Genomic DNA, 18,460 nt, shown 5'->3' on the forward strand with positions numbered 1-18,460 from the left:
TGGAGTGAGCTGTCAGTGCTGGGGACAGTACTTTCACCAGGTCGTAACGTGTCCTGATGCATGTGATCCATGAAGAGATTCTTTGAGATGAAACCAGGAGGCCCCTCATACTGTCCGCTATCGCTACAAAGGGCTATGTCATTTTCCTAAAGGGTTTAGTCCTCTCAATGTAGAAGGCCAAAGCTCTTCTAAGATCCAGTGAATGCAGACTCTGTTCCCTGCAGTTGGTATGTGGTTTTGGGTGGAAGATCGGAAGAAAAATGTCCTGGTTTGAATGAAAGTGTGAGACTACCTTTGGGAGGAAGGGTGGGTGAGGTGTAGTTGAACCTTATCTTTGAAGAAGACTATGTAGGTGGGATCAGATGTGAGGGCCTTAAGCTCTGAAACTCTTTTAACTGAAGTGATGGCTACTAGAAAGGCTACCTTCCAAGATAGGTAGAGAAGTGAACATGTTGCTAAGGGTCCGAATGCCGGCTTTTTTAGTGTCGATAGTACCAGGTTAAGATCCCATTGGGGAATCGACTGATGCATCTGAGGTCTTGACTACCTGTCAAGACCCTTGAGGAAGTGTCCCTCCATGTGATTAATGAAGACTAAGTGGCCTGCCACCTATGGGTGAAAAGCTGAGATTGCGGCCAGATGGACCTTAATTGATTATATCGAAATTCCCTGATGCTTGAGATGCAACAGGTAGTCCAAGATAAAGAGTATAGATGATAGCGTGGGTGGGGTACTTTTCCGTGTCAACCAAATGGAGAATCTCTTCCACTTGCCCAGGTAAGTGGTTCTGATGATTGGCTTCCTGTTACCAAGGAGGTTCTCTGACAAGTGTCGAACATTCTAGCTCCAGGGGGTTCAGCCATGGAGCTTCCAGCTGTGAGCTGGGGAGACTTTATGTTGGGGTGGTGAAGACTGCCATGATCCTAAGGGATTAAGTCCGACACCAGTGGCAGACTGATTGGAGTGTCCACTGAGAAGTTGAGAATCGTGGGGTACCAGTGTTGGCACGGCCATGCTGGGGATACCAGGATGATAAAAGACCCTTCTTTCCTGATCTTTAGCAGGATCTTGTGGACTAACGGGATCAGCGGGAACATGCAGAATGGGGCCCAGTCCACAGGATGAAGAATGCATCTGTGGTGGAGTGCAGACTGTAATTTTGGACGGAGCAGAACTGTATGCACTTCCTGCTAAACTTCATTGCGAAAAAGTCCATGTAGGGAATTCCCTACTTCCAGAAGATGTCATATGCCACGTCTGGGTGGAGAGACAATTCATGGTTAAAGACAGACCTGCTGAAGTGGTCCACCAAATCGTTCCGCAACCCTGACAGGCAAGATACTTCTAGGTGAATCATGTTGGCTATGCAGAAGATCCACAGCTCTAGGATTTTCTGGCATAGCAGAGAGGAGCGTGCATCCCCCTATCTGTTTATATAGAACAGGGGTGGGGAACCTCCGACCCACGGGCCGGAAAGAATTTGATCTGGCCCGCGGGCAGGCGGGAAGTGCGCGCCGCCGAAACCCTGCCACAAAACCCTGCCGTCTGCCCATTTTCGGCGGCGGGTGGAGTCCGGAGGCGGTTACTGCCCCACGGAACCCTGCGTACACTGCAAAACCGCGCCGCCGAAACGGCGGCGGCATTTCGGCGGCGGGCACCGCCCCACACGTAACTCTGCCGCCGCCGAATCCCCCCCCTGCCGCCGAATCCCCGCCCACCGCCAGGGCCACCATCAGGCCCTTGGCAACAAAAAGGTTCACCATCAGGCCCTTGGCAACAAAAAGGTTCCCCACCCCTGATATAGAACGTCGCTGCTGTATTATCTACTGTTACCAATACGTACGTGTCTGCCAGGTAAGTCCTGAAAGACTGACAAGCTAAGTGTAACGCCCTCAGATCTCTCACATTGATGAGGCTTGAGAGCTCTTCCCGAGACCAAAAGCCTTGGGTTCTGAGTCTCTCTAAGTGGGCTCCCCAGCCTACTGCCAAAGTCAGGGAAAGGACAGTGAGGAGAATGGGACTCCGACACACACAGACTGCAGGTTGAGCCACCAGTGAAGCGTTCCTAACACCAATGGCGGGATTGAGACTGTGTTGATGTGATCCCATGATGTGTGGTAAACTGAGGCTAGCCACATCTGTAAAGTTCTGAGACACAGCCTGGCATGCTGGATGATGTATGTGGATGCCGCTAGGTACCCGAGCAGTTTTAGGTAATTCCTGGCTGTGGTGGTGGGATACCATTTCTATTCTTCTATGATGAAATATATGGCCTGAAAACAAGTGACCAGGAGGTACGCGCTGGCCCGAGTTGAATCTAGCATGGCTCCTATAAACTCTATCCTTTGAGTAGGGATCAAAGTTGATTTCTGCAAATTGATGAGAAGGCCTAATAATTTGGCAAAATTGGACTTTATGGCCTTCACATTTGCTTCCATTTGTTCCCTGGAGCGGCCCTTGATTAGCCAATCATCTAGGTATGGATATACCTGTACCCTCTGCTTCCTGAGGAATGCAGCCATGACCGACAGACATTTTGCCAACACCCTAGGAGCTGCGGAAAGACCAAATGGAGGGACTGCAAACTGGTAGTGTGTTTGGTTGACTATGAAGCGAAGGAACCTTCTGTCTTGGGATGATTGACATATTGACATTGGAAATATGCGTCCTTCAAGTCGAGGGCAGCGTACCAATCCCTCGAATCCAAGGAGAGAATAATCAAGGCCAAAGAGCCATGTGGAACTTCAACTTTTGTGAATCTGTTGAGGTTTCACAAATCCAGGATGGGTCTGAGAATGCCTTGGCTTTCAGAATTAGGAAGTACCAGGGAGTAGAACCCTCTGCGCCTTAGCTCCCAAGGAATCTCTTCCACCGCTCCTATCGTTAGGCGCATTTGCACTTCTTGGATTAGAAGTTGTTTGTGAGAGGGTCCCTGAAGAGGGACAGGGACTGAGGGAGCTGGGAGGGGGGAAAGAACTGAATTGAAGGGGATAGCTTAGTTCCACCGTGCATAGTACCCAATGGTCCGATGTGATGTGGGTCCACACCTGATAGAAGTGTGATAACTGGTCTGAAAAAGAGGGGGATTAGAAGATCCGGATTTAGAATTGGTATGACATTCTTGCGTATGCCCTCAAATATTTTGTCTGGTGCCAGAGGATTGTTTCGTCGGACCAGCACAATGGCTGGAGGAGGGCTGCGAAGGTTTTCTCCTGTAATTTCTACTGTTCTTGCAGTTATACTCTTGCCTCTGTTGGGGTTGGTAGAACCTGGGTGATGGCAGAAGCTTAAAATGCCTTCTCTTTGTTGCCAGCATATGGAGCCCTAAGGACTTCAGAATGGCTCAAGAGTCAGCTTGAGTCCATCTGCTCAGAAAATAGCATTCAAAGCGAAGGTCCTAGATCATTTGCTGCATTTTGTGCAGGAGGCCCGAAGCTGGAAGTCACGAGCTTTGCCTCATTGCCACTGATGATACCATTGTGCAAGCTGTGGCATCCGCTACATCCAGTGCCCCTTGGACTGAGGCTCTTGCCACTGCCTTCCCCTCTTCAACCAGGATGGTAAACTCTGTCCTGGACTCTGTTGGTACACACTCTGCAAACTTTAACATGGACCCCTAAGTGTTAAAGGCATATTTACTAAGCACCACCCGTTGTTTTGCGATGTGGAGTTGGAGCCTCCCAGTAGAATACACCTGTTGCCCAAAGAGGTCCAATTTCTCAATATCTTTCGCCTTCGGCGTGGGTCCTTGCCTCTCCTTTTCGTTGCTCATGGCGATGGAAAAGTAAATAGATAATCATGGTTCTTGGAGTGGACAAAATACTTCCTCTACACTTTCTTTGCCTTTAGGGACAATGAGGCCGGGGTCTCCCAAAGTGACCTTGCTGTTTCCCGGATGGTTTTGATCAGCAGCAGCTTGGGTGGGCCAGATGGAGCTAGGATGTCCACCATGGAGTCAGAGCGCCACTGGTGTCGGTGAGGATCCCACAACCTCTTCGTCCAGGGACAACAACGAGGACACCTTGACTGGGGCCATCTGTTGGCCCTCTGCTTCCAGAGGGTCCCACGGTGCCAGTTCTGCGAACTCAGTGCCGGAGTCAGTGTCATGGTTGGTGACGGGTGCACTGTCATATTTGGCGCAGGTTTCAGTGCCAAAGAGCATATATCCATGGAACGGGGCAGGTGATATCTGCTCCTGGAGGCGACAGAGTGCAACCAGTTTGATTGAGGACCTTGGGCCTGGTGGAACACCCAGGGGGTTCAAAAGGGCCACTGGTTTGGCATTTGCCAAGGTGGTAGCCACAGCATGGGGAAAGGTTAACCCACTTCCATGCTATAGTGCTGCCTCCCTGACTGGTGCCAGCTCCACCTTGAGGTGTCAGACTCTGCTTTCGAGTCACAGTCTGACAGATCATTCCTAGGAGGACCACGGTGGCACAGCACCCATCGGTGCCGGGGGTACTGGAGCCAAGGCATTATGGCTGACTTTCCCTTAGACTGCACCAATGATCTGGTGTCCAGAGTGCTTGCGCGTTTGGGAGGGGATGGTCATGCCGTGCCTTCCAACAGATCCCAGGCCACTTGAAAGGCCTCTGGTGTGGAAGGTAGGTGCAAGTCCTCTTTATGGACTTCCCTAGGTGCGGAGTCCAGAGACACCAGACTCGACGGCCCCCTTTCCCAAGCCGGAGTCAACGGCACCACAGTCAACACAATACTTGAGTGGCCTGGTACCAGTCGCACTCCACTTGAGCCTCCTTGCCCTGCTGTTTTGGACGTTGGCAAGAACCCCGTCCCTTTTTCTCTGCTTCTTGCAAGGAATGGGAGTGGGACTGGTGCTGCGCTTGCGAGCAATCTTTTGGTACAGCTGACCCATGATGGTGCTGAGGGTCTCTGGCCACGGAATCCTTCCTTGGTGCTGGATGCCAGTTCGCTACTCACCAAAGCCGACGTACTAAGTGTCAGTTCTACTGGGCCCTGTGTTGGTCGGTGAGCTGCCTCCATCAGTATGAATTTTAGTCTTTGGCTTCTTTCCCTTTCTGTCCTCGGACAAAAAACCCCACAGATCTTGCAACGATACTGTTGATGAGTCTCTTGTAAGAACTTAAGGAAGGTGTTATGGGCATGCACTTTTTATAAGCCCTACATGGCTTAACACCAGGGGATCGAAACATGCCCCGTCCCCATGGAGAAGACAAAGTGACCCTGATAAGCAGGATCCTGTCTTAACTATACTAATAACTACAATTATTTTAGACTTATTAACTATTTACAGGAATTAACTAAAGAAGAACTACTAGAGATGCGCTTGCTGATCAAGGGCAAATGGACGTTCCAGCATCCCTCAGAGGCAATAAGAAGGAACTGAGGAGGCAGAGAGTTGGTAGGACGCTATAAAGGGTGCCATGAAGGCGCCACTCCAGGAAGCTCCAGAGCTGATCCTACAGATACCAGTAGGGGAAAAACCTTTTAGCAACTGTGCAGACATGGTACGCACACACCTAACTGGAATCAACGTAAGCAAGCTCTCATAGAAGAATACTTCTTTCCCCCACTCTACACATGCAAAGTGAACACAGAAGCACACAATTGCCTATAAATATGCTGGTACTCATACATTCCTGTTGATTCCTTCCTATTGGGAACTCTGTTCTCATCTCCCATCGACACTAGAGCCTGAGAAGAAAAAACAGCAACAACATTCCCATTTCCAGAGACTGGCTCTTAGTAGAGGCAACAGAAGCAGTTTTTGATAATATTGCAGAGCAATGTTTGAAAAGAGAAGATTACTTACCTGTAACTGGAGATTTTTCAACATCTATGGTCCCTATCTATATTTCATTGAGGGTTTATGCATGTGCACTATGCATCTCGAGGCACAGAATTTAAAAGTAGTAGTGTCCATTGGTTCGCGCATGCGCCCTTGTTGTGCCTCATGGTTTCATCAGAGGTGATAAAAGGCAGGGCAGAACAGATTGACCGCATCTCCAGTTCCTTCTCCATTGCAAATCCAACAGATACACAGCAGAAAAGACGGAGGGCAAGAAGTGGAAACAGATAGGGATCACACATCTTTAAGAACCTCCAGTTAAATGTAAGTAACTTCTTCTTCTTCAAGTGATGGTCCCTAGAATAGTATGTGCTGCATTTGTCATTGGCATGGGAGTCAAAGAGGTCTCTTGTCGGAGTCCCCCATTGGTTGAAGCTACAGCTGATGGTGTGGAGTTCCCACTTGTGATTGGTCACAAATCTTCTGCTGAGAGTCTGCAATCACATTCTGAATCCCTGGAAGACAGGCTGCAGATAACAGGATCTTGTGTGCAATGCACCAGTTCCATAGACTGACTGCCTCCACACACAGAGCAGTTGACTTCATTCATTGATGTAATGGTGGTAGTGTTGTCTGACATGATGAGAACATAATGGGAGCTGATGGATGGGGCAAATGCTTGATACGCCTTCCTTACAGCCTTGAGTTCCACAATGTTAATGTGAGTCCTGGATTCCCAAGAAGTCCATGTTACTTGTGCCGTGTTGTCTTCCATATGCACTTCCCACCCTATGAGGGATGTGTTGGTGATGACTGTCCTGTCCAGGGATGGAGGGAGAAAGGGGATCCCCCCCACAGACCTGTCATGGGGTTGTCCACCACTGGAGTGATGAGAGAATCTCAGGGGGAACTGTCAGCATAAGGTTCATAGCATGTCACGTGGGTGAGTAAACTCTCTGGAGCTACATCTTGGAGGTGAGTGAAGGCGGTGACCTAGGTGCACAATGCCATGTGGCCAAGGAGAGACAGACAAGTCCTGACAGAGGCAGACGAACTGTTGGCTACTCGGATGAGTTTTTGCAGTCAGGAATCTCTCCCTTAGTAGGTAAGCTCAAGCTGTGATTGAGTTGACGGAGGCTCCTATGAAATCTAGGGACTGTGTGGAAACCAAAATTAATTTTTCGACTGACGCTGACTCTGAGGGAGGAAAGGAGACTGTACAACATGAAGGTCGAGATCAGAGCCTGAAGTTGCTGGGCCACATGGCAGCATGCATCTACGTGCTGCGTCACACACGTCTGAAACTCAGGCCACTCCAGTTATGGCTGGCCTCTGAATGCATCCCTTGGACAAGGTAGTTATGGTGCCCCCACAAGTCCTAGCCTCCCTGGGTTGGTGGTTGGACTCCCGGTCGGTGATGGAAGGGATGCTCTTTGCACATCTAGCCCCCTCGGTGACTCTGGTTTTGAACGCTTCACATTTGGAGTGGGGGGGCACATATCAGCTCAGGCCATAGCACCCAAGGGACCTGGTCAAGGGAGGACCAGTGGAGTGTGGTTGTTGCTGTCTGGCCTGTATCACAAGGGAATAGGGTGTCGGGGGAGGGTGGAGAGAGAGGCTGTGAGAAAAGAAACTCAGATCCCTTAGCTGGTGCATAGTAGCTCTTCTCTGCTTCCTGGGGGATAGGAGTGCATGTGGCTGGAATATGCCAAACTGCTCGAGCTGGCTGGAGGATGGTACAATTGGTTGGCAAGGGAAACCTACCCAGTACCTATAGAGTGAACCATATCCAGGAGCTGATGCTCCTGTACTTCCTCCAGTGGGATGTGAAGGCCACCCACCACCCTATGCAGGAGATCTTGGAATTGCCAAAAGTCACCTGGGGCGAGGAGGAAGCCGAAGTTACCACAGCATCTAGTGAGGGAGATGGAAAGCACTTCTTCTCCGGTGGTAGTGTCGGAACCAGACTGAGCGGTTCTTCCTCCATGACTGGTTCGGAGCGCCTACTCGAGTTTGCTCTAGATGGGGAGAGAGAAAAGTCTCCTAACGGAACGGGTGGGTCTGAGGGTGGGTACTGGGGCCAGCATGACGGATCCATAGGTAGTATGGCAGGCCCCAGAATATGGGGAACCAGTTGCTTCTCTGTGGTTGGAAAGGAAGCTATTGCCATGATGTAAATGGTCTCTTCAGGTACTTGTAGTGGTGGTAAGGGATGGACGGCCCCTGGGCTTCTTCTGAATCCTCCGAGGACAAAAACTCAGACCCAGATTCATTGGGGATACTGTCAGAACTGGTGGAAACGTGGACCACTGGAGGATGTGGTGAAGAATGCCTTGACTGCAGTATGTCTTGGCTGGGAGATGTGGTCTCCCCAGGTGGATGGGAGTAGAAGGCATGGAGATCAATGTTCTCCCAGGGTAAACAGTTTGTGTGAGTCTGGCACTTTTCCTGACCTTCCTGGCCTTAATGGCACCCTTTCCATAGCCAGAAGCAGTGGACTTCCCCGGAGCCAACAGGTTCCGTGCTTTGAAGGAGACTGACGTTGACGAGGTGCGCGGCTCAGTACCTGGTACCGGCAAATCCACCCATTTGTGCACTTTCTTATCATGTTTATACATCTTGAAGTGAGCTGCTTTCCAGTGGTTGAAACTTGTGGAAGATGCATCCCCATTCTTCAGTTTAGAGGATTACTTATTGACATATTTATGTGTATGCTTCCTTACCTCTCGACTAGGTCCTGGCACGAGGTCCATAGTCATGGTTCTACAGAAGCCAACCTCTATCTCGATAACCAGAGGTGCACTCTTAGCTGCCTCAAGCCGATGCACTGGAAAGGGCGGTGGTTTCCCAGCTCAGGTCCAACTGAGGTTTCATGGAGACTTTCATGAGGTACTTCTTGACGCAGAGAGCCCAGTCTTCTCGGGTACAGCTTGGGAAAGACTGGCAGATACTACACCTGGATGAAATGTGGGCTTCTCTCAAGCAGTACAGGTATGTTGATGTTCGTTGCTGATCAAGAAAGAACACAGGCAGGAGGTGCAGATTTTAAAGTATGGGGCCTTTGGCATAGTCCAGTACCCAGAGCTGAGTACTGGGGAGAGGAGGAGTGTTTACAAGTAAACAGATTCCCCCAAAAGTTCCAAATCAACTCTAAATAACTATTAAAATGAGTTAAAAACTATGTAGAACCAGCTAAATACTACAAAAAAAACTATATATATACTATACTTTTTTTAAAGGTGTGTCATGCAAGCAAGACACTAATAGTTCCGACTCTGATCACATGGCAGTGAGAGGGAACTGGAGATGCGGTCAGTCTGCCCTACCTTTATCACCTTGGACAAATGTATGAGGCAAGGGCGCATGTGTGGACCAACAGATGCTACTTCTTTAAAATTCTCTGGCTCCGCACGCATGCTGCATGTGCATAAACCCTCAGTGGAATACAATAGGTACCATTACTTGAAGAACTGATTTATTTGAGAGGGGGCTATTGTTTTAAATAGGGTTCTGATTCAACACTAGTGCATTCAAATAGTAATCTGTATGCTCTAAATTGCCTGAAGACTATTTCAGTCTTATCAAAAGCTTTCAAAACCCATTTAGCTTTCTAAGTGTAGAAATAGTTATGAGATCAACACATAATGAATTCCAGAACTATTGGTTGCTAAAATATTCTAGGCAAGATCTCATAGCAACATCAGAGAATTAAGGTTGCCTAAAAATGTTTCCTTTATAAATCAGTTTTCAGTTACTTATAAAACTTTGCTGAACTTTATTCAACCTTAACCATCAGGTTAAATTTTTCCATGTTCATTCAGGATGATTTTTTAAGTATCAGCAAACTTTACGCTGTTTCCAAAAAAGAGGGTAAGGGAAAAATAAGTTGTTTTCCCCATGTTAATTTTTGACCCTACTCTTTCCTTGGAGAACTCTACTGCCTTCATGTTTTGGAGCAGGAACTTGAATCTCACATGGAGAATAATCCTAAAGTCAGATGAGTGCTTTTGTTATCTTGATGAAAAATTTAACAGATTTGTTCAAGTTATAAACCTCGGGGGGGGGGGGGGAAGAGAGGGGGTGTAAAAAAAAATAATTTGCATATGCTAAGTAGAGCTTTTTGCTTGCTACTAAAATCTCTGAACATTTCAGCTGTACTGAGCATGCTGCCATCCTCTCAGAGCTTCCTATACATCCATTGCCAGTGCCATGGCATTCCCTACATTGCTCTTGATGGTACACAAACAAAACAGCAGTTGCAAAATATCTTTTGGTCTATGAGAAGGAGGACTCTGATGGGAATCAGATCATCAGTTGCAGTCTCAGCTCTTCCACTGACTTGGTATTAACGATTTCATGCACCTTACAACCTGTATTATTGGACAAGGCCTCATACCCTAGTCTCGAGAGGAAGGAAAGTAACATATCTCCCTGACATCTTACAGAGGTTACCCAAGGTGACTTCTGGCAGACCAGGAAATAGAAATCAGCTGTCTAATATGGCAGACCAAGTCTCATCCACTTAGCCTTTCAGAATGAATGTGCCAAATCTATGTGTTTGACTAGGCTGTCTGTAAGTACTACACAGCATACTCATCTCCAATCAGAAATCCAGATTCCCAGAATTCCTTGGCTGCCTAGCAAATAATTGATTAAGTTACTAAGAAAGTGTGTCTCATATTCCCCTGTAGCAGCTACACTATACAGAGGACAACAACCTACTACCTTTGGCAGTTACTCCTTCAGTTTAAATAGTAGAGATCTAAAAAGGTCCTCATTAAAGCCATGGTAAGGACCCATACTGCAGATGGTCCATATGTTCCACATAAAAGAATCTTTGTTTCGGTTTTTTCAAGGCTTAGGAAAATAACATTTTAAAAACTGTCAAAAAGTATTAATATAAGCACACACTCAAAAGTTAGAAAAAAGCCAGAATTAAAGTTGCCTTTGCAACCCTAATTTGGTACCTTTGGATGTACACATTATGAAAGAGAGTTTTATTATATGAAAGAATATTACTTCTTCTAGAGGACACTTGCCTCATTTCAGTGCACAAAATAAACAGAGATTGAAGAATAGAGAGTTGCAGGAAGAGAAATAATGTTCATGTGTTTAAGGCAGTAGCCTAGGACTCAAGAGAGTTATTCTGGCTTCACCAGACTGCCTATAGGATGCTGGGCAAGACTATCATTTAAACATAAAAATCTTACTCCAAAGGGGTGTCAGGAGGGCTTTGTCCACATCCCATTACATACCCCATACCATTACAGACCTCTCCAGACTTTGGACAATTGTTGAGGGCTTCCTCCTCCCCCCCCCTCCCATTTTTTTTTTTATTTTAAAGGCTGCAGTTTCCCCACCCCTCCTCAGCAAAAGATTCTAGATAGCTAAGCAGAGCATTTGGGGAATTGGAAGACAAGGGAACAAGTGGTGTTGAATAAATCCACTTACCTATGAGGAATGGGGGGGAAGGGGTGGTTTAAGGATAAATGGAAAGCCAGAAAGGTACTTGGGAACATAAGTTTATATATTAAAAATAAATATAAAAGAGGAACTAATAGATAGAGGGTTACTAGGGGATATTTTTTTTCTGCATAAATTACCAAAAAATGGCACTAACAAGGCATACAACCACAATCACTTTATTTTATGTTCTATTCTTTCCTTAGCCTCACCCCCAATTTTTGTCTATGTCTTTAGGCTATAAGCTCTTCGAGGCAGGGACTCTGTCTTCTTATGCATCTGTAGAAGCCCTCATAGGCTATGGTTGCCACAGTAAAAATAAAATAAATATTTTTCAGATGTTCTGTCAGCTAAGAGAAGGAAGAGTTTTCCACATGTAGAAAACAGAACACGTAGTCAACATTGACACTTATTAGCACAACAAAACACTAACCTCATCTCTGTGCTTCTGACAAAAGACCAAAAACTGAGAGACTGCATCTCCCTTTCTGCTTCGTGGAGTCGATGCTGCAGCTTTCTTTCTACTGACAGGAGAGCCAATTCCTCTTTTCGTTTCTGCTTGTTCAAATGCCTTTTGCGGAGTGGTATTCTTAGTCCCTGAATGACTACTTTCCTGTGGATCATTAGTCGCAGGCAATTTTGATGTCCTCCTCCTTCTCTTGCTAGGAATGCCAGACTCCTTCATTGATTTCAGACTTTGAGTGGTTTCTTCGTTCGAGTAAGATGACTCATCTATTTCTTCTAAAGATTCCACAGCAATACCAGCCTCCTTTGCCACTCGAGGATTAAGATGAGGTCTGTCCCTAACATACATAAAGGTGAATTTGGCTTTCCGTTCTTCCACCGTCATGCCTAGTGCTTCACTGGCTTGTTTAATACCTATCTCCCACTGAGGCCGCAGTTTCCCGGAAATAGGCTTTAACATCTGCAAGAAACATATAAGCCGGTTTGAGACATTTAGTTATAACACACCAATATTAATTAAAAAACAATTAATTCTAAGAAGATAAAATGTACAGTATGTCTATCTTCCAAATATTCCAGTGGCATCTGTATGAATGGTCCTGATAAAAAAGGAAGAACTACTAGCAATAGATCTTCCTGTGCGTGAATAAGTGACATGAAAAACAGTGTACCAATTTGCAAAAAGTAATGAGCATTCACTGAACCACCATGTATTCTGTATTTATAAATGTGAAATGTAAAACTATAAGAAAAACTATAAGATGCTATAAAACAAGCAATCATGAAAGCTTTCTAGATTGTGTTTTTATGACATTTTTATAACAACAATGTAAAAAGCCTGTTAAAAAGGTTTTTTTGTAGCCTCTTACCTTTATTTTCTCAGCTTTAGTGAGGGCTTGTTTTGCACTTTCCTGGCATAACTGTTCAAATTGTTGTTCTCCTTTGAATGACACAAGGCTCTTCTCAAATATCCAAGCTCGTTCTGGAGCATCACCAAAAAACTGTACATGATACTGACGAAAACTCTTTTTTTGTCCTGAAAATTTAACAGTAAGTTTATACAAGTTACCAGGTTGACTTTCGTTTTAGCATTTTATAATACTTTCAAACTTTGAAATCCTTCAGTAAATTGCAGTATACAGAGCAATGACAAACACAGCTTGTCAAGTTTTCATTCTAAAAAAATCAGATTAATGGTTTGAAATTTCTCAGTTAGCTAATATATGAAGCTTCATGTAAAACAAATGACTCCTATTAATATATTAATCCTAACAAAACCCACAGATGCAGGCAGAACAATAGTATGATCACTGTGCTGTCCATTTATTTTGGGAAGAGGAAAGTTGGTCTTATGTTTAAGACACTGAAGTAGGACTCAAAAGATCTAGGTTCTATTCCCAGCTCTGCTAAAGGCTCCTTGGACAAAGACCCTGGACAAATCAGTTAGTCTCTGTATCCCAGTTTCTCATCTGCAAAATATGCAAAGTTCTAACTTATCTCCCCTCAAGAACGCTGGGAGGATATATTAACATTTCTGAGGTGTTCAAACACAGAGGGCATTTAGATCAGTGCTCTGCTCTAGCTATGCACTTTAAGGGTAAATTGGTCACATGGCAACTGAATGAATAGCACTCCATTGGTGATCTCTTCAAATCCAGAGGTCTGACATGCATACTTGAGTGCCAGATAAGTGGGTTAAAAATCAGTTTCTTCTGTTATAAACCAGGTATTAACTTTATGCTTAGATCCTCTAAATTAATCTTAGAGGCTGGAAAGTCTCTTTCCTTTGCCTCTTACAATGTAATGTTTGGTATGTATGTATGTATGTAGAAAGAAAAAGGTAGGATATGGTTTAACTAGAGAAAAAAAATTATTGGACTGTATAGAAAGTTTCTCATTTCACCCAGATGCCACACAAATCTTTTGTTAAATTGAAGTTAAATTTGCAGGCATTTGTTAGCAGTGGAGTATATTTTACTTTCAATAATACTGAGAATCAAATTTAAAAAAAGCATTAGAAAGCTAATTCAGAGTTGTGGTTACATTTTCAAACCTTGGATTCCTTGCATGCTTAACCTGAACTCTGAATTTCATGGGTTACTAACTTCTGCATTTTATTAATCATTTCTTAATATTCTTGAAAGGAAATGTGTACATCAAATACTGACAACTGCTTGAAGTTTTAGCTTCACTTTAAACAAATTTTGCATGTAGAATTCACTTATTTGTTTTATTGCCTTAATTAGGGGGATGGGAAGCAAAGGAGAAGGAGGGAACACAATACTTTTCCCTTCCTCTTGATGTCCACAGGAAATTTTTCTAATGCTCTTCTAAGATCATTCAGAATATAACTAGTCTCCTGCAAATCTGCAGAGGCTTAAAGGAGTAGGGCTCTGCATAAGCAGATCAATCTACTAACAAATAAAACTAGATTTTAGCACAGAGATTAACAAACCTACTGATTTCTATGGAGGCTTCATGGAAATATCAGAGTCTATGTAGTGCTGCTGTAGCGGTGTCCGTCCCAGGATATTAGAGAGTCAAGATGGGTAAGCTAATATTTCATACTGGACCAACTTCTGTTGGTCAGAGAGACAAGCTTTGTAGCTCAAAACCTCATCTCTCTCACCAACATAAGTTGGTCCACAAAAGATATTATCTCACCCACCCTGTCTCTTTTAAGAGTCTCCTATACACGGGCAAAGGAGTGCCTTCACAATGAACCAAATGTATTGGCACAGTGATTGCCCTCCCAAGACTCACTGGGGGTTCTCCTCTCCTGCAGACCTCAGGTTATCCACAGGAAAGATGGAAGAGAATGCCTAAGAAGGTCTGCAGAATGAATGGAAATACCAGAGTTAACAGGAAACCTTGTTGGGGGGAAGGCAGAGGGAGGAGCAGCATATCCAAGAGTATCTTCTGGCATCCTATCCCCACCAGAGAATAAAGGATTCCAAATTATCCTAACTTTTATTATTATATTTCACTCACTTCACAAGCTAAAATTTGGCAAAAAGTGTAGAAGAAATTTCTGATTTTGGTTATCACCACTTTTGTGTGCATCTGTAACCTGACAGCTTGTCTGAATAACTATTTTTTTGGAGAAAAAACCCACAAAACACAGTTACTTACCCCTAAAGTAACTTGTTGTTCTTCAAGATCTTATCAGTATGAAGCCTACTGTTGGGGGCACATGCACCTCATGTGCAAATATAAATAAATGCAAGAACAGAGTCTTTTGGAGTCACACAAAGGGTGAAGCAGCCCTAACCCTCCATCAGCTCCCTCACAATTCAAAACCTGTAACAGCTGAGGACTCCGAAAAGTGGAACTGGAGGATAGGTCATGTGATCCACACTAAACATTTTGAAGAACCAGTTACTGTAGGATAAATAACCACTCTCTTTTCTTTGAGTATGTCTCAGTGATATCATACTCTAAGAGACTAGAAGCAGTATCCTCTCCAGACAATACGTTAAGAAGTTTTAGCCATCAGTCAAGTAAAAACTGTAGCATCACCCTCCTGAATTTGACATCTGACCTGGCAGCTAAGGCCAAGGTGTAACATTTGACAAAGGTCAGCAGGTTACTCTACATCACCACCTTACAGATTTCCAATAATGGCACATTTTTGAAGCAGGCAGAAGATGTTGCCTGAGCTCCAGTTGAGTAAGCTCTGATAGCTGGTGTACTTCTTCCTCCAAACAACTGGAAACACAACAAGATGCACTACGTTATCCACTTTGACAGTCTCTATGATTTGGATGGCCTGACCTTCAGAATGGCCACCTGAAGCCAAACACAACTGAAAATATAGTCTGAACAATTTATTTCCAGCAGTGTAATAAAATAAAGCTTTGGAAACATCTAGAGTGTGCAAGCTCTTCTCTCCAAGTGCAGAGTGTGACTCTGGGAAGAAGATAGGGAGATTGAATGATTCAGATGAAATTCCAATACCAATTTGGGGATGACTTTTGGGTGAAGTTTCAGAACCACTTTATCTCTATGGACTGTTGTGTAAGGCGAATCAAAAATCCTCACTCTTCTGTCCAACAGGAAGACTGCCTTCAGAGTGAGATCTGAACTATACTGAGATCCCAGACAGAAGTAGGTTCTTTGACCAATGGCAAGAATAGAAGAGCCCTTTCAGAAACTTGGACACGACTAGGTGAGAAAAGATTGAACAAGATTGCACAAGGGGATGGCAAACAGATTGCTGCAAGACAGACATTACTCAAACTGAATGAAAGGCCAGCTCTTTGAATGCAATAAGTAGTTGAGGATCTTTGGTATAAATGTCTGCACTGGGTCCAGCCCCTTCTGGGCTGTCCATATTGCGAATCAATCTGATTCTAATGAGTAAGTCTTTCTGGTTGATTACTTCCTGCTCTGTATCAGGATTTCCTAGATTAGTAGGGTACACTCTCTGTCCAGCCAACAGCTGCGTTGTGATTTGAGATCTAGTTGGGGTATTTGGCAGTGGTGTTAAAATCAGATGTGGGCAGTCCAGGAGCTAAATGGGCAGTTAGATGGATGCATACCAGGTCCAGATACCAAAACTGCTGTGGCCAATAGGGAGTCATGAGGCTGATCTGCCGCATTTAATCTAGAATATCACCCTGGGAAGCAGAGGAACCAGTGGAAAGGCATACAGAGGCCTTAGGACCATTGAGAAAGAAGGTGTTCAGTAACAATTCCGAGCTCACACTTCCTCTGGAACAAGAGTTCTGACATTTGGCATTGTGTCAGTGGCAAACAGGTCTACCATGAAGGAATATGTTCCAATGATGGACCTCTGCAGTGACCACTTTGTGATTGGTAACTGTTTGCCCGCTCAGGAAGTCTATCAAGTTGTTGCTATCTTGTGAAAGATGAAAAGCAGTCAGGGTTATCCCATTTCAGTGGAAACATGACCAGACCAGAAGAGGGAAGAAGAGCATACATCTACTTATTTATGTAGTGCATTGTGGACATATGATCCACCAGGATTTACTCTGTGGAGTTCCAGAAAACAGGTAGCATGGCCATGCAAGCTAGCCTGATGGCTTTGAGTTTCAGGACATTTGCAGGAAGCTTCGTGTCCTCTGGGGACAAGCTCCTTTGCATCTATATGTAGTCCAAGTGGGCTCCCCAACCTGTCCCTGATGTAGACATGATTAGTCATGATCAGTGAGGGTACCAACACTGGCACTCTTCCATCTATGTTCCTGTGTTCCTGCTATCACCTCAATTCTGTGATGATGGAGGAGGGACCAGGACTTCTGAATAGACTTGATATGAGCCAGTTATAGGGTGAAGCCTGGCAAGTAGTATACACACTGATATATGGCCCAAACAGCCCCAGATGCATCTGTACAGTTGTAGTCAGGTTTATCTACTCCAATTAATAGAGATTACATAACAAGAACCTGTCTTTGGGAAGGTATGCTCTCACTGATGTGGAATTGAAGGCTCCCATGAAGTATCATCTGTGATAAGAGATGATTTTTGTGGTACACCAGGAGACCTAGCTGTTAACACAGGGGAAGGACATATTTCAAGCTTGACATTGTCTCCTGTTGAGAAACGCCTTTGATCAGCCAATCGTCCAGGAAGGGGTAGACATGAATGTTCTTCCTTCATAGATAGGCTGCTACTATCCATAGACACTTTGTGAAAACTCTCGGTGCCATGGAGAGTACTGGTAATGATTAACACCCACTGTGAATTTAAGTTACTTCCTGTGGCCCAGAAGTTGTGTGGAAGTACACGTCCTGCGAGTTGAGAGTCACGAACCAGTCCTGAGTCTGAAAAGATGGCACTGCCATCCTGAATCTGAGGCAACATATATATTGTTCAGCTTTTTCACGTTTAAGGTAGGAAGAAAACCACCCTTCTTCAGGCTAAGGAACTACCAGGAGAAGAAGCCTCTTCCTTTCTACTCGGTAAGTATGTCTTCTACAGCTCCTAGATAAAGCAAAAAAGGCTATTTCTGTATGTAACAAGTTCTCATGAGAAGGGTCACTAAAAAAGGATGGGAAATGGGGGTGGATAGAGGGTAAGGAGTAGAAACTGACATGGTAGCCTTGATCAATTATATCTAATGCCTATTTGTCAGCTGTGATGTTTACCCATGTCCTGTGGAAAGGGGCACGGTGGTTCCTGAAGGTGAAGACAAGCTCTGGATTGGCTCATGTGACTCTTGATGCTCCCCTCAAATTTGCTGCCTCAGAGGGTGTAGGGTTGTCAAAGAGGCAAAAGACTGGTGTCACTTGGAGTACCGGGACCTTTTCTTTTGTGAGTAATCTGGCTGTCGACCCTGGGAGTAGGACAGTGTCCTCTACCTCTGGTGACACTTGTATGGTTTCCTATACAGAGTAGGTGTATAGACTTCCACAGACCACAGTGTGGCCCTTGAGTTTTAAGGGAATGAAGCACTTTGTTCTTACACCAAAGAGCTCCATTCCTTCAAAGGGCAGGTCCTCTACAGTAGTTTCTACCTTGTATGCTATGCCAGATACCTGAAGCCACGAGGCCCAGCTCATTTTGACAGACATCACCATCTATCTTGCAGCTATGCCCAATAAGTCAATAGGTGTCTGCAGAGATGTTCTAACAACAATCTTGACTTCTCTGATAACTTTTAAGTTCCTTTTCTGCAAGAATTTTGATGAGGAATGGGTAATCCTCTCCTAGATGAGAAAGGGTTATTTTGCAAACACATCCTGGCAGTTCACAGCTTGGAGCTGCATGTGGCAAGGAATGTGACTTGCATCCAAATAAGAC

At 44.9% G+C, this 18,460-nt stretch overlaps 1 protein-coding gene across 6 annotated transcripts in view; it reads right to left on the bottom strand.

Moving 5' to 3' along the window:
- Positions 1–18,460, bottom strand: part of NSD2 (nuclear receptor binding SET domain protein 2) — a 172,459-nt gene that overhangs the window by 102,901 nt on the left and 51,098 nt on the right. For all 6 annotated transcript variants that reach the window (XR_010923564.1, XM_067567722.1, XM_067567725.1 and 3 more), the window contains 2 exons: positions 12,565–12,731; positions 11,664–12,155 (listed from right to left, as the gene is read on the bottom strand). Coding sequence is in view for 5 of the 6 variants with exons in the window: in XM_067567722.1 (XP_067423823.1) it covers positions 11,664–12,155; positions 12,565–12,731 (659 nt within the window). In the remaining variant the exon portion in view is untranslated. The remainder of the gene's footprint in view (positions 1–11,663; positions 12,156–12,564; positions 12,732–18,460) is intronic.

Source organism: Emydura macquarii, unplaced genomic scaffold, assembly GCF_026122565.2.
Source record: "Emydura macquarii macquarii isolate MOO-44397 ecotype Brisbane River unplaced genomic scaffold, CSIRO-AGI_Emac_v2 contig_2795, whole genome shotgun sequence".
NCBI classification, from domain to species: domain Eukaryota; kingdom Metazoa; phylum Chordata; order Testudines; family Chelidae; genus Emydura; species Emydura macquarii.